Source organism: Sander lucioperca, chromosome 4 (genome assembly GCF_008315115.2).
Source record: "Sander lucioperca isolate FBNREF2018 chromosome 4, SLUC_FBN_1.2, whole genome shotgun sequence".
NCBI classification, from domain to species: domain Eukaryota; kingdom Metazoa; phylum Chordata; class Actinopteri; order Perciformes; family Percidae; genus Sander; species Sander lucioperca.
In genome coordinates this window covers 42,816,440-42,831,004 of record NC_050176.1, presented here as the reverse complement: position 1 = coordinate 42,831,004, position 14,565 = coordinate 42,816,440, and the positions used below count along the sequence as shown (strand labels likewise).

The window sequence follows — 14,565 nt, the reverse complement described above, 5'->3', positions numbered from 1 at the left end:
TATGTGAATCAGATATTGTCTGAAACTGCAGAGTTGTCGTGTGGGGTACCTCAGGGTTCTGTCTTGGGACCTATTCTGTTCCTCTTGGACATATTTCCTTTAGGACAGATAATTAGTCAATTTAGTGACATATTGGGGACTTAGGTTCGTCTGTCCAGCCGAGTCTCAGGAGCTTAGGTGTGGTTTTTGATTCAGCTATGTCGTTGGATCACCACTCTAAATTATTAGTTAGGAACTGTTTCTCCCAACTGAGAAATATTTCTAAGTTAAGAACACTTGTGACTAAGGATGAATTAGAGATGATCATTCATGCTTTCATTTCTTCACGTTTAGATTACTGTAACAGTCTTTTTACCTGTCTGAGTAAGAATCAGCTTTATCGTCTCCAGATTGTTCAGAACTCTGCTGCAAGGCTTTTAATGCACATTAACAAAAGAGCAGACATCACACCTGTTTTAGCAGCACTTCACTGGTTACCAGTCCAGTATAGAATTCAATTTAAAATCCTGGTCATTACTTTCAGAGCCTTGCACGATCAAGTTCCTTCATACATCTCTGATTTGATACAGCTACATACCCCCACCCGTAGTCTGAGATCATTAGGTCAGATGCTATTAGTGGGTCCCCGCACTAATTTTAAAACTAGACGGGATCGGTCATTCCAAGCAGTGGCTCCTAGGCTGTGGAATGACTTGCCTCTCCCGCTACGTTGTGTGGATTCTGTTGAATCTTTTAAAAAGCAGCTGAAGACTGTTCAAGCAGGTTTTTACTTAGTCGAGGGGCTTTTATGGCTGTTTATGTTTTCTATTTGTATTTCAATTTGCTTGTATTGTGACTTGTGTTGTATTGCATTCTATTGTGAAGCACTTTGTGATCTTTATCTGTGAAAGGTGCTATTCAAATAAACTTTACTTACTATACAAATAAACTTTACTTAATCTCTGCCTATGGTTTTGACTGCCATGTACTGTATATCATCATGTGTTGTGCTTTGTGTTAAATGGTATGAGCAGCTCGTCATCTAAACAGGTTTACAGAACTGTCCTAATTTGGTTGTTCATAGTGTTTCTCTCATCTATAATGAAGTCATAGTCTAGCTAGCTAGCTAGCTAGCTAAAAGTTCATGCAGCTCCTGAAGCTCTCTGTACCAAGCAAATATTGTCCATATCTTGGTGAAACTAAGCCAAGAATGGTTGCATTAATGCAAGCAGTTTATTATCTCATGGACAAGGTTGTCGGATGGAAACATGCTCAAATGTGTGTGTTTGAACTGCTGCAGAAGCTAGCTAGGCTAGCTAGTCTATCTGTATTTAGGCGTGAGATAGGTCTTAACTTCCGTCCCAAACAACATACAGATTGCTATGGTTTAACCGGAGGTTCCTTCCACTCAGCGGCCATGACCATCGCTGCTGCTTAGGTTAAAAACATTAGGCCTACAATCACACGCCGTAGCAGGAGTTCCATAGATATACTGACACGGGAGAGGTTTAATGAGGCGATTTATCATTTTTTGCAATTTCATTCTTAAAGCAGCCATATTATGCTCATTTTCAGGTTCATAATTGTATTTTAAGGTTGTACCAGAATAGGTTTACATGGTTTAATTTTCAAAAAACACCATATTGTTGTTGTACTGCACCGCTCTCTCTCACTGCTGCAGATGCTCTTTTCAGCTGGTCTCTGTTTTAGCTACAGAGTGAGACCTCTTTTCTTCTTCTTCTTCTGTACTATCTTTGATTGCACTGCACATGCTCAGTAGCTCAGATGTAGATCATGTCAGCTAGCTAGCTCCATAGACAGTAAAAGAAAGGCTGCTTCTACAACTTCAGTCAGTTACAAGGCAGGATTAGCTGGGAGACTTCTAAATGAGGGTGCACATGGAAGTAGTTCTTTTGTAGATTATGGTGAACTTGTGTGTGTTGTAGCAGTGCTTTGCTATTGAGAACGAGGTAGCATGCTAGCGTTAGCATGCTAGCGTTAGCATTAGCATGCTAACGCTACGAACTAATGGTTGCAGTTAGCCTGCTCGTTTCGGCTTGTGACGTAGAAAGCCGTGCCGATTTTGAACAGCTCACCCAGAGACTGAAGGCAGGACACATTCAGAAACCGTATCTCACTCTAAACACCATGGATGGATTTTTTTCAAAGTTTGTATGTGTGTGGAAGCACCAGAGACACAACATAACACCCCAAATCCCAGAAAAAGTGATTTTTTCATAATATGGGCACTTTAATGCCTTAACAAGAGGGAATCTGCACTAATATTCAGGGAATTTTGCATATAGATTAGTGGTTCTCATGTGTCAAATACCTCTCCTGGAACCATCACCTTATCGTGGTGGAGAGGTTTGTGTGTCCCTATGAACCTGAGGGCTGTGTTGTCTGGAGCTTTGTGCTCCTGGTAGGGTCTCCCAGGGCAAAGTGGTCTCAGGGGAGGGGCCAGACAAAGAATGGTTCAAAAACCCTATGAAAAAACGAGGTAGAGATGGAGTGACCCTGCCCGGAGGAAGCCTGGGGCCCCCGTCTGGAGCCAGGCCCAGATGGAGGGCCCGTCAGCGAGCGCCTGGTGGCCGGGTTTGCCACGGAGCCCGGCCGGGCACAGCCCGAAATAGCTACGTGGCACCTATCTCTCCAACCCATGGGCCCACCACCTGTGGGAGGAACCGCTGGGGTCGGGTGCGCTGCCACATGGGTGGCAGTGAAGGTCAGGGGCCTCGACGGACCAGACCCGGGCGGCAGACGCTGGCTCTGGGGACGTGGAACGTCACCTCTCTGTGGGGGAAGGAGCCGGAACTTGTGCGGGAGGTGGAGCGCTACCAGTTGGATCTGGTGGGGCTTACCTCTACGCACAGTCTCGGTTCTGGAACCATACTCCTGGATAGGGGTTGGACTCTTTTCTTCTCCGGAGTTGCCCAGGGTGTGAGGCGCCGGGCGGGTTTGGGGATACTCACAAGCCCCCGGCTGAGCGCCGCTACGTTGGAGTTTACCCTGGTGGACGAGAGGGTCGCCTCCCTACGCCTGCGGGTTGTGGGGGGGAAAACTCTGACTGTTGTTTGTGCATATGCACCAAACAAGAGTTCGGAGTATTCGGCCTTCTTGGAGACCTTGAATGGAGTCCTGTATGGGGCTCCAGTAGGGGACTCCATAGTTCTACTGGGGGACTTCAACGCGCACGTGGGAAATGATGGAGACACATGGAGAGGCGTGATTGGGAGGAACGGCCTCCCTGATCTAAACCAGAGTGGTTGTTTGATGTTGGACTTCTGTGCTAGTCATGGATTGTCTATAACGAACACCATGTTCGAACATAGGGATGCTCATAAGTGTACTTGGTACCAGAGCACCCTAGGCCAAAGGTCAATGATCGATTTTATAATCGTTTCATCTGATCTGAGGCCGTATGTTTTGGACACTCGGGTGAAGAGAGGGGCAGAGCTGTCAACTGATCACCATCTGGTGGTGAGTTGGGTCAGAGGGTGGGGGAAGACTCTGGACAGACCTGGTAAGCCCAAACGGGTAGTGCGGGTAAATTGGGAACGTCTGGAGGAGGCCCCTGTCCGACAGACTTTCAACTCACACCTCCGGCGGAGCTTTTCGTGCATCCCTGTGGAGGCTGGGGGCATTGAACCCGAGTGGACAATGTTCAAAGTTTCCATTGCTGAAGCTGCGGCGGGGAGCTGTGCTCTTAGGGTCTTAGGTGCCTCAAGGGGCGGTAACCCACGAACACCGTGGTGGACACCGGTGGTCAGGGAAGCCGTCCGACTGAAGAAGGAGTCTTTCCGGGATATGTTATCCCAGAGGACTCCGGAGGCAGTTGCAAGGTACCGAAGGGCCCGAAGGGCTGCAGCCTCTGCCGTGAAAGAGGCAAAGCAGCGGGTGTGGGAGAAGTTCGGAGAAGACATGGAGAAGGACTTTCGGTCGGCACCAAGGTGCTTCTGGAAAACCGTTCGCCACCTCAGGAGGGGGAAGCGGGGAACCATCCAAGCTGTGTACAGTAAGGATGGGACGCTGCTGACCTCAACTGAGGAGGTAATAGGGCGGTGGAAGGAGCACTTTGAGGAACTCCTAAATCCGACTAATACGCCCTCTATGGTAGAGGCAGAGCTGGAGGATGATGGGGGATTGTCGTCAATTTCCCTGGTGGAAGTTGCTGAGGTAGTTACACAACTCCACAGTGGCAAAGCCCCAGGGATTGATGAGATCCGTCCAGAAATGCTTAAAGCTCTGGGTGTGGAGGGGTTGTCTTGGTTGACACGCCTCTTCAACATTGCGTGGAAGTCGGGGACGGTGCCTAAGGAGTGGCAGACCGGGGTGGTGGTTCCCCTTTTCAAAAAGGGGGACCAGAGGGTGTGTGCCAATTACAGGGGTATCACACTTCTCAGCCTCCCCGGTAAAGTCTACTCCAAGGTGCTGGAAAGGAGGGTTCGGTCGATAGTCGAACCTCAGGTTGAAGAGGAACAATGCGGATTCCGTCCTGGTCGTGGAACAACGGACCAGATCTTTACTCTCGCAAGGATCCTGGAGGGAGCCTGGGAGTATGCCCAAACAGTCTACATGTGCTTTGTGGATCTGGAGAAGGCGTATGACCGGGTCCCCCGGGAGATACTGTGGGAGGTGCTGCGGGAGTATGGGGTGAGGGGGTCCCTTCTCAGGGCCATCCAATCTCTGTACGACCAAAGCGAGAGCTGTGTCCGGGTTCTCGGCAGTAAGTCGGACTCGTTTCAGGTGAGAGTTGGCCTCCGCCAGGGCTGCGCTTTGTCACCAATCCTGTTTGTAGTATTTATGGACAGGATATCGAGGCGTAGTCGGGGTGGAGAGGGGTTGCAGTTTGGTGAGCTGGGGATCTCATCGCTGCTTTTTGCGGATGATGTGGTCCTGATGGCATCGTCGGCCTGTGACCTTCAGCACTCACTGGATCGGTTCGCAGCCGAGTGTGAAGCGGCTGGGATGAGGATCAGCACCTCTAAATCTGAGGCCATGGTTCTCAGCAGGAAACCGATGGAGTGCCTTCTCCAGGTAGGGAATGAGTCTTTACCCCAAGTGAAGGAGTTCAAGTACCTTGGAGTCTTGTTCGCGAGTGAGGGAACAATGGAGCGGGAGATTGGTCGGAGAATCGGCGCAGCGGGTGCGGTATTACACTCAATTTATCGCACCGTTGTGACGAAAAGAGAGTTGAGCCAGAAGGCAAAGCTCTCAATCTACCGGTCAGTTTTCGTTCCTACCCTCACCTATGGTCATGAAGGCTGGGTCATGACCGAAAGAACGAGATCCAGGGTACAAGCGGCCAAAATGGGTTTCCTCAGGAGGGTGGCTGGCGTCTCCCTTAGAGATAGGGTGAGAAGCTCAGTCATCCGTGAGGAGCTCGGAGTAGAGCCGCTGCTCCTTCGCATCGAAAGGAGCCAGTTGAGGTGGTTCGGGCATCTGGTAAGGATGCCCCCTGGGCGCCTCCCTAGGGAGATGTTCCAGGCACGTCCAGCTGGGAGGAGGCCTCGGGGAAGACCCAGGACTAGGTGGAGGGATTATATCTCCAACCTGGCCTGGGAACGCCTCGGGATCCCCCAGTCGGACCTGGTTAATGTGGCTCGGGAAAGGGAAGTTTGGGGTCCCCTGCTGGAGCTGCTACCCCCGCGACCCGTTACCGGATAAGCGGAAGAAGATGGATGGATGGATGGATGTGTCAAATAGCTGTACCCCCCAAAGCTCACGGTATAATTCAAACATTGTTAGTGGCCTCTGTCCCATTCGATGTAATTCCACTATTCCATACACACACAAACACACACACACGGCTCCCTAACACCCACAAATGGCCCCAAAATTTTTTTAACAAATAATAAAAATTGTCTTTTTAATTATTTTATTATTTTTGTATTATTTAATTATTATGTATGTTTTTCTCTCATAGTTCTGGCTGCTGCCAGCAATGTGCCATCTGAAGAAGAAGTGTCCAAACCAGGAGAAGTTCCCTGTGACGACCCTGAGGAGAACCTGGAAGGCAGGATGTGTACGGAGCACAATAAACCTCTGGAGCTGTTCTGTAAGACCAACCAGACATGTGTCTGCATGCTCTGCTCTGTTTTAGATCACAAGATGCATGATGTTGTTCCTCTGAAAGAAGAATATGAAGAAAAGAAGGCAGAGCTGGGGAAGACAGAGGCTGAAATTCAGCAGATGATCCAGAAGAGACGACTACAGATTCAGGAGATCAAACACTCAGTTGACTTTAGTAGGATACATGCAGACAGAGAGATAGCAGAAGGCGTTCAGGTCTTCACTTCTCTGAAGGAGTCTGTTGAGAGAGGCCTGAATGAGCTCATCAACACGATCAAAGAGAAGCAGAAAACAACAGAAAAACAGGCCGAAGCTTTCATCAAAGAGCTGGAACAGGAAATCTCTGAGCTGATGAAGAGAAGCACTGAGGTGGAGCAGGTGTTACGCTCTGAAGACCACCTCCATCTTCTCCAGAGTGTCCAGTCCCTAAACATCCAACAACCTCCACCCACCAAGGACTGGACAGAGGTCAGCGTCCGTCAGTCATCATATGAGGGGACTGTGGTGAAAGCTGTGGTTCAGCAGGAGGAGACACTCAGTAAAGAGATGAAGAAGCTGCTTGAAGCCGAGCTGAAGAGGGTCCAGCAGTATGCAGTGGATGTGACTCTTGATCCTGATACAGCACATCCTAATCTCATCCTGTCTCATGATAGGAAACAAGTGAATGATCGTGATCTACTATCTATGCTACTCAGGAAGAATCTCCCAGACACCCCAGAGAGATTCTCTGATTGTGCTGGTGTTTTAGGAAAACAGAGTTTCTCTTCAGGCAGATTTTACTTTGAGGTTCAAGTTAAAGGAAAGACTGAATGGGATTTTGGAGTGGCCAGAGAGTTGATCAACAGGAAGGGAGCAGTCGCACTGAGCCCTCAGTATGGTTACTGGACGATATGATTGAGAAATGGAAATGAGTACTACTGCTGTACTACTAATGCTGCTGCTGGCCATTCAGTCCGTCTCTCTCTGAAGTCTCCTCCTCAGAAGGTGGGGGTGTTTGTGGATTATGAGGAGGGTCTGGTCTCCTTTTATGACGTAGATGCTGCAGCTCATATCTGCTCCTATACTGGCTGCTCCTTCACTGAGAAACTCTTCCCGTACTTCAGTCCCTGTGACAATGACGATGGTAAAAACTCTGCCCCTCTGATCATCTCTCCTGTCAGAGTAAAGTAATCACTGATCTCATTTCAGGTATTGATTTATTTTCAATTAAGGTTACAAATGTACATTTTCATATATTTTATATCTTATTTTCTACAGAATCTGTTTCCTGTGGTGACTGATTTACACTTTATTCCATTTATTATCATATGGTTAAATGTGCAGTAATTTTTTGCAAATTGAATCGAACTTCATCTTGACATATTTGGTGTCTTTAGAAAACAAATTTCTTCTGGAAGTTATAATAAATGTCTGTGGGTTTAAATAGATATCGTCCACATAACGTGTGTCATGATGCATCCCATTAATGTGTTGATGAGATGTGACTAGAAACAAAGCAATTCCAGATATCCACAAATGGAGAAAAAAAACAAAAATGTTTGTGTTGTTATTCTCATTTTAAATATCTAAAATTAAAGGTAAAGCGCAAATCTGATGGGACAATTAGGATCTAAGAGGTATATGGTGTAAATTGGTTGTCTGATGTTTTTATTTGTTATATTCCTCAATAATGAGACAAGAAAGAAAAAGTCTGAATTATTGTGGCATAATTGCAGAAATAAAGTCTGTTTTTGAGACCAAGAATGTTAATGGTGTTATTCCTAAATCAATTCTTCTGATATCACTTTAAACTGCTACTACCAAAATAAAAAAATATGAAAAAATGACAAAAAACCCCAAAACATCGCCAAAGGTGACATAAATTGGAAAAAGTGAAAAATATGAAACCCCCCCCCCCCCCAAAACAAACAAACAAAAAACTTTAAAAAATGACAAAAACATAATAAAAAACGCCAAAAAAAAGTGACAAACATTTGAATAAAATCGACAAAAACGTCGAGAAAAGTGTAGAAAAAGAACAACAAAATGTTGAAATTTCGGCCCAGAAAAACACAAAGTTACATGGTCGACCGGAAGACTAATTGAGAATATGAATGGGATTTTGACTTCTGGAACCACAGTGTTGCTCTTATTTTGAAAGAGCCGGAAGCTGTTGAGCGGAGCAAAGTTGACGGTGTTTATGATGCTGAGGAGAGAGCATCCTCCGCGGCAGGTCTCCACACAGGCAGGCCGTGTGTTTAGGGAGATGTGATGTCAGAAAGAAGATCTTTATTATTGTTATTACATGTGATTTTATCACCGTTTTCATCCTGAGCTCAGCGATGGTGGGTTTCTCCGAGAGTGGTGCAGTGTCGCCCGGACACAGCAGACACGGACAGGGCTCTGGCTCCGGCAATAACGGCAAGAAAACGTCGAAAAAGTCACGATCGAAAAGAGGCAAACGAGGCAGGAAAAGGAGGAATAAAAAGAACAACAGAACACTGCTGCCGTATTTCCCACCGGAGGTAATTTAGCTACCGTTCTTTAGCCCGGGGATTAACGGGGACCTCCAGCTAGCTAGTTGTGCAGAGGATTAAAGAGGATTTGGTCTGAAATGTTAAAGCACAAATGTCAAAGAAGTTGACTGAATACATTTTCTGAAATAATAAAGACCACTTAATAATTAGGCGTATAGTTTAATTAGAAGAAGCAGTGTTTGCGTTACTATTTATTTGCTTTCAACTTTCAACACGTAAAGCTACGTACAGCAGAGTTATTAGGTGGAAGAACTCTGGAATTACAGGGCCAACAGTTGTGTAAACAGATATTCAGGTATGCTGAATTGACAAGGTCATCTCTTCGATGTAGGTAAAGGTCCCAGTCAGTCATTATGTTTTTGTTAACTTTCCCATCATCAAAACAAAGTTTAGAGTGCAAGAATAGTTAATGGAATCTGGTCTACATTTTTTACTTTGGGGCGTGCAGTGGGAAAATGTGCACGTTACTGCTCACACAAGGGCCTGTGGTGTTAGTACAGTTAGCTTAAAACACAACAGAAAGCTTTGGCTTGTTGTTTTATTACTGCTATGCTATAACGTTACCATAGTAGGTGTTCTGGTTGTGTATATACAAAACGCTAATTTGTGAAATGCACGGCTTGAAGTTGTCAGGCACCATGCCTGAGCAGTTTTACATTTATATAATACTCATTTCCTCCAGGGCAGCATTTCAGGCTTCAACCCAACGTCATAGTTAAGGAAGTCTTTATAAAGTCCTTGGATCCACAGCATGTCTCATTTTAATTCTCAGGATTGAAGAAGAGGTGGACATGTTTTCATCTTTCTGTATGTCACCTCTCTGTAGCTGTGAGCCAAAAGCCTGTTGGATGGGTTAGGACTCCTGCACACTGGCTGCATGGCGTGAGTGTGGCGTTTCTGTTGTGTGGTGGCTGCGTGGCGTTTTCTATGTCTTTACACACCAGAAACGTGTCTGACACGGCGCTGCTGCTGCACTCAGGCAGTAGTATACTTCATGTTAAACATAAATATATATTTATCTGATTACAGCAAAGACAAAGTCGGCAGTATTGCCGGCAAAATAGGCTACAGAATATTTCGTTCTGTATCAACTGACCATCGATAATTATTTATTATTATTTTAAATGACAGTTATATCTGCATTTATGTCAAAACTTTGAGACTTTCAAACATCAAAATGTCATTTATTAAATGTATTTGTGTCAAAATGACATATAAACATCTTTTCCTATTCTATGTTGCCTGGAAACGCTTCCAACACGCTTGCGTGAAATATAGGCGTCGGTTCTATTTCTAGCATGCACGCGTTTTCGGCGCGGCTCGAGCGGCGCCTAAGATGTGGGTGTCACGCAGGTAGTGTGCAAGCTCTAACCTGTTACCATGGGAGCCCAAATATAAACAGACACGCCACGCAGCTGACACGCTCACGCCACGCAGCTGACATGCTCACGCCATGCAGGCAGGGTGTGCAGGAGGCCTTAGGGTGCAGACCTGTCAAGTTCTTCCACACCAGACTTGGAGTTCCTTATAGAGGAGGCTTTGTGTCGAAACAGGAAAGAAAGAAAGAAAAACTGTCGACACAAAGAAGACTTCTGTCTAAAATAACGTGTGCTGCAGCTTTAAGATTTCTCTTCATTAGAACTAAGAGGCCTGTAGGAGCCACATATTGTATCTTGTTTATGGTCTCATTTATATTATTAAATAATTAAAATGTAAACAAAAAAAGGTCAAATGTTTAAAAGCATCAAAAGTGTAAAAAACTGTCAAAAGCATCAGGCGCTAACTCAATTCCTGATTGATGCCCAAACGGGCCAGTAGGTTGTTGTGAAAACAGGCCAAAATTATAATTCAGTTTACAGCAACTTCTGAGAAGTTTTTAGCTTTTTCTCGACCAGTCGTCATGATTCAGCGTAAAGAACAACTGCCAGGGTCATTAACATACTGATCAGCATTCATGAGGTGCTCTGCATTGACTATTTATGGTTAAAATGGGGGTGTACAGGGCGGGATAAGAGGCTGATCCACGTACGCGCACTTGTGGGTAATCTGTGATTTATAAAGGGAACATTGCTTACAGATCTGCGTACACACAGTTTTATAAATCTTTTTTTTTGGCGTACGCCACTTTTGGCTTTTGGGCGTACGTACACTTTTAGTAAAGATCCTACTCACAGTTTTATAAATGAGACCCCTGCTCCTTCAAGGAGAGATGGTGGATCCAAACAAGAAGAGAAAAAAGAAAGGACTGAAGATGAAGAAGCCAAAAAAGATTGTTCATATCTGATATCAGATCCACATTAAAGAAATTAAACTCTTTCTGATCTTTTCTGATTTTCAGGACACATTAACACACACACACACACACACACACACACGCCGGCCCTGCTATACTGTTTACAGGTATAACCTTCAGGTCCCTGACGTTGGCTACGGAGAAAGCTCTGCGTGGAGCCTCCACACAACCAGAAATCAGACTTTACACACTGACACAACACAAGTGGTGATGTAGGATTAGTGCTACAAGCAGTGTTGTCAGATAAAGATGGAGTTTTCACAGACAAAAACCACACAAAAAAACGTCCAAATCTCTTGACCAGACCAATCTAACAACATTTCTGCAGCCTGTCGATTCAAATAGACGCAAAGTTGTTTGTTTGATTCATCACCAGCCAAACTGGCTCATCACTTTACATTTGGCCGCTGTCAATTTAACCCTCATATTGTCTTTCTGTCGGCCATATTATGACAATTATTGACGCTATTTTGTCGCTTTTTACTTTTTTTTTACGGTATTAACGCATTTGATGCTTTTCTCTGACAATTTTGGCGTTTTTTTGACTTTTTTTGGACGGTTTTAACTCTTTGGAGGCTTTCTTTGACACTTTCCTACGTACTCACATGCTGTCCTCCTCTGGTTTGCCTGTTTGTAAAGCATAACGTATAAATGATTACCTAATTCTGTGTTACATCTAGGCTTCTAGCCAACTTCATTCAGTTATTTTTGGGAAATTTGGTTGAAAGAAACCCAGATTTCTGATATAGATCACATTTGTCCCGAGGACAACAGGAGGGTTAAAGACCAGGATGTAGCCTCTGACAAAACAAGAATAACATTAAAATTAACATATAACAACGTCTCATAAACGTGAATAAATATCGCTGTCCCAATGCTCTAATATACAACCCAAATATCCAGTCAGAAATGATTTGAACAACCTTAAATTCATCCTACCAACCGAGCCTTTCATCATCCTGTCCTGTAATCGTGTCCAAGAAGCTGAACCAACTCAAATAAAGTTTATCCCACTTGTCTAACCCAGGCTAAATCAAACAGAGCCATCATCTACAACTTGTTCCCTGTTGTATTCTAGTGTCTGCTGTTCCTGTCATGGCCTTCAGATAAATACAGTCTTTCATTTTGGGTCAGAATTTGATGTGCAAAGAAGGTTTTTTTCTGCAAATACAGTAAACCTTTTTTATAAGCTGTACATCAACATCCAAGCAAGGTTATTATAGTTTCACGTTTGTCTTAAAAAAGCCATAACAGAAGAAGTTTTGATTTTAGTTTTGACTTTTCAATGTCATTTATTTAGTGTGTACGTCTGTTGATGTTCTTGTGTTTCTTTCCCCTCGTGTTGTCTTCCAGACAGACATGAAAAACACAGAGTTTTAGGAGCTTTTTTTAATGTTTTGTTCACTTTTATCAAAATTTGAATCTCTTTTTCTGACGTTTTGTTGCATTCTTTCAACGTTTTTGTTTTGGGCGAGTTTTTATAAATTTTTCTGAAGTTTGACATTTTCTAATGGTGTTTTTAATGTTTCTTTTCATCGTTCATGTGTTGTTTTTTTTACATTTTCGGCGCTTATTTCGACGTGCCATATTTTCTGATTATAAAAAAACTTTGAAAACGGGTCAAATTTGACCAGAGGACAACAGTTTTTGTATATTTGTTCTGTATTTTTCTGTTCCTGGTCTTGTAAATTTATCCTGTGTTGTGTATTCTGGACTGTGTATATTTCGTTGTGTATATTTCTGTTTCCTTATTTCCCGGTTCATTGTGTGTTTCTGTTTACCCTGTTTTGACTGTGTTCTGTGAATTGTGTATTTCTGTTTCCTGTTTTATTTTGATAGTCTGGTTTTCTGTCTTGTCATGTCCAGTTTTACTTCCTGTGTTTTCCCGCCTTCCTGTTGATTACTCTGTCTCTCCTAATGTGTTTCACCTGCTGTGTCACCTGCCCCTCGTCACCTCATTACCCAGTGGATTTAGCCTCCTCCCCCAAAGGCAGATTCTGGCCAATATACAGTACAGTACACCCACTACAATACAGTAGATTAGACTAAATGGAGATTAGCGCCAAGGTCATTAAGAACTATCTTCAGCATAAAGAAGAAAAAGAAGTCCTGGAAGTGATGGCATGGCCCCCACAGAGCCCTGATCTCAGCATCATGGAGTCTGTCTGGGAGAACATGACATGACAGAGACAGAAGGATTTGAGGAAGCCTCCATCCACAGAAGATCTGTGGTTAGTTCTCCAACATGTTTGGACCTACCAGCCGAGTTCCTTCAAAAACTTTGTGCAAGTGTACTTAGAATAATTGATGTTCTCTTCAAGGCAAAGGGTGGTCACACCAAATATTGATTTGATTTAGATTCCTCTTCTGTTCATCCACTGCATTTTGTTAATTGATGAAAATAACTTTCCATTTATGAAAGCATTCTTAGTTTACAGCATATATATATATATATATATATATATATATATATATATATATATATATATATATATATACACACACACACACATTTTATTTTTACACTGTCCAACCAGTAAAACATGTCCTGTTCTCTTTATTGATTTATTTGATACTGTCCAACTGTGAAAAGGCTGCCTTTCTCCCTTTTCACTGGGCCCTGTTCCCAACATTAAGACTGTTTGTTTGGTGTCTGCTTAATTGTTAATTTCACTGTAATGTTGTGGGTTATTGTTTTAGTTTGTTACTTTATTATTTGACGTAGGCCTGTTCGGCAGGTTTTATGGGTTCATTGTGTTTTTCTATGGTTCTGCCTGTGATGTGGTAGCTCGGCTGCTCACCAGCTTAATCAGGGAGAGTGGATGCAGGTTTGCCTCATTAGGTCCTTTCTCTAGGGAGGGGCTGGGCAATCCTAAGGTGAAGAACAATAGGTAAGATAGTTCTGCAGTAGATGACATGTTTATAATATTTGGGATACCTATTGTAGTGGGTGCACATATATGTATAAATAGTAATGTTGGTAGTAACTGATCTATCCTATTGTAATGAGGTTTTGAGAAACTTAAGTGTTACTGGTGCTTGCTCAGGTTAGCTCACCCCATAATCACCTGTGTAGGTGGTACGGTCCAATTAGGGGAGGCTGAGTTAAAAAGGGCTTCAGGAGAAGAAGGCTGGAGGAAGGTTGGCAGTTGGCTGTGAGGTAGTGATGGCGAACTGAAACTTTCTGACCCAGTGAAGTTTTCAATCCAATTGTATCGAAAAAAGGTTCAATACTCAAAGCTTCAGAACTCTATGAGGACATCTAGTGGTGGAAGTTAAGGATAGCATTGTGTCACAAACTGTTTCACAGATATTATCCATGAATGTCTTTGAGTCAAAGATGAATACATTTTGAGTATGAATTCATGGATAAATAAATAATGACATAAATAACTAAGCCTATTTGGGACCTTGCATAAATAAAAATGTAATTGCCTTCTCCACAAACAACAAAGTTAGGATTTTGGTTGTGAACTTGTCTGGTGTTTGTAAACAAATACATCAATTTGGGAGGGAAATGAATGAAGAACACATTGCACACACATTTCTGTGATTATATTGAGGACGTAGCCTAGAGCAACATTGTCTCCTCAGCCAAATAGGTGAGATAGGCAGTGCAGAAGGCGTACGCTATATGAGCAATCTAACAGTCTGACATGTAGTCAGCTGCCAGTGTGGTGTTTATAGAAATTGTATGAGTCAATT

The 14,565-nt window shown here is 43.7% G+C and overlaps 2 protein-coding genes across 3 annotated transcripts in view; one reads left to right on the top strand and one right to left on the bottom strand.

The window, feature by feature from the left end:
• Positions 1 to 14,565, top strand: part of LOC116050949 (E3 ubiquitin-protein ligase TRIM21-like) — a 130,525-nt gene that overhangs the window by 60,826 nt on the left and 55,134 nt on the right. The window lies entirely within an intron of this gene.
• The window catches only part of LOC116050964 (acidic leucine-rich nuclear phosphoprotein 32 family member B-like), a 54,488-nt gene that overhangs the window by 29,339 nt on the left and 10,584 nt on the right, over positions 1 to 14,565 (bottom strand). The window contains exon 2 of the mRNA XM_031301189.2: positions 3,451 to 3,453. Within this exon, the coding sequence (XP_031157049.1) occupies positions 3,451 to 3,453 (3 nt within the window). The remainder of the gene's footprint in view (positions 1 to 3,450; positions 3,454 to 14,565) is intronic.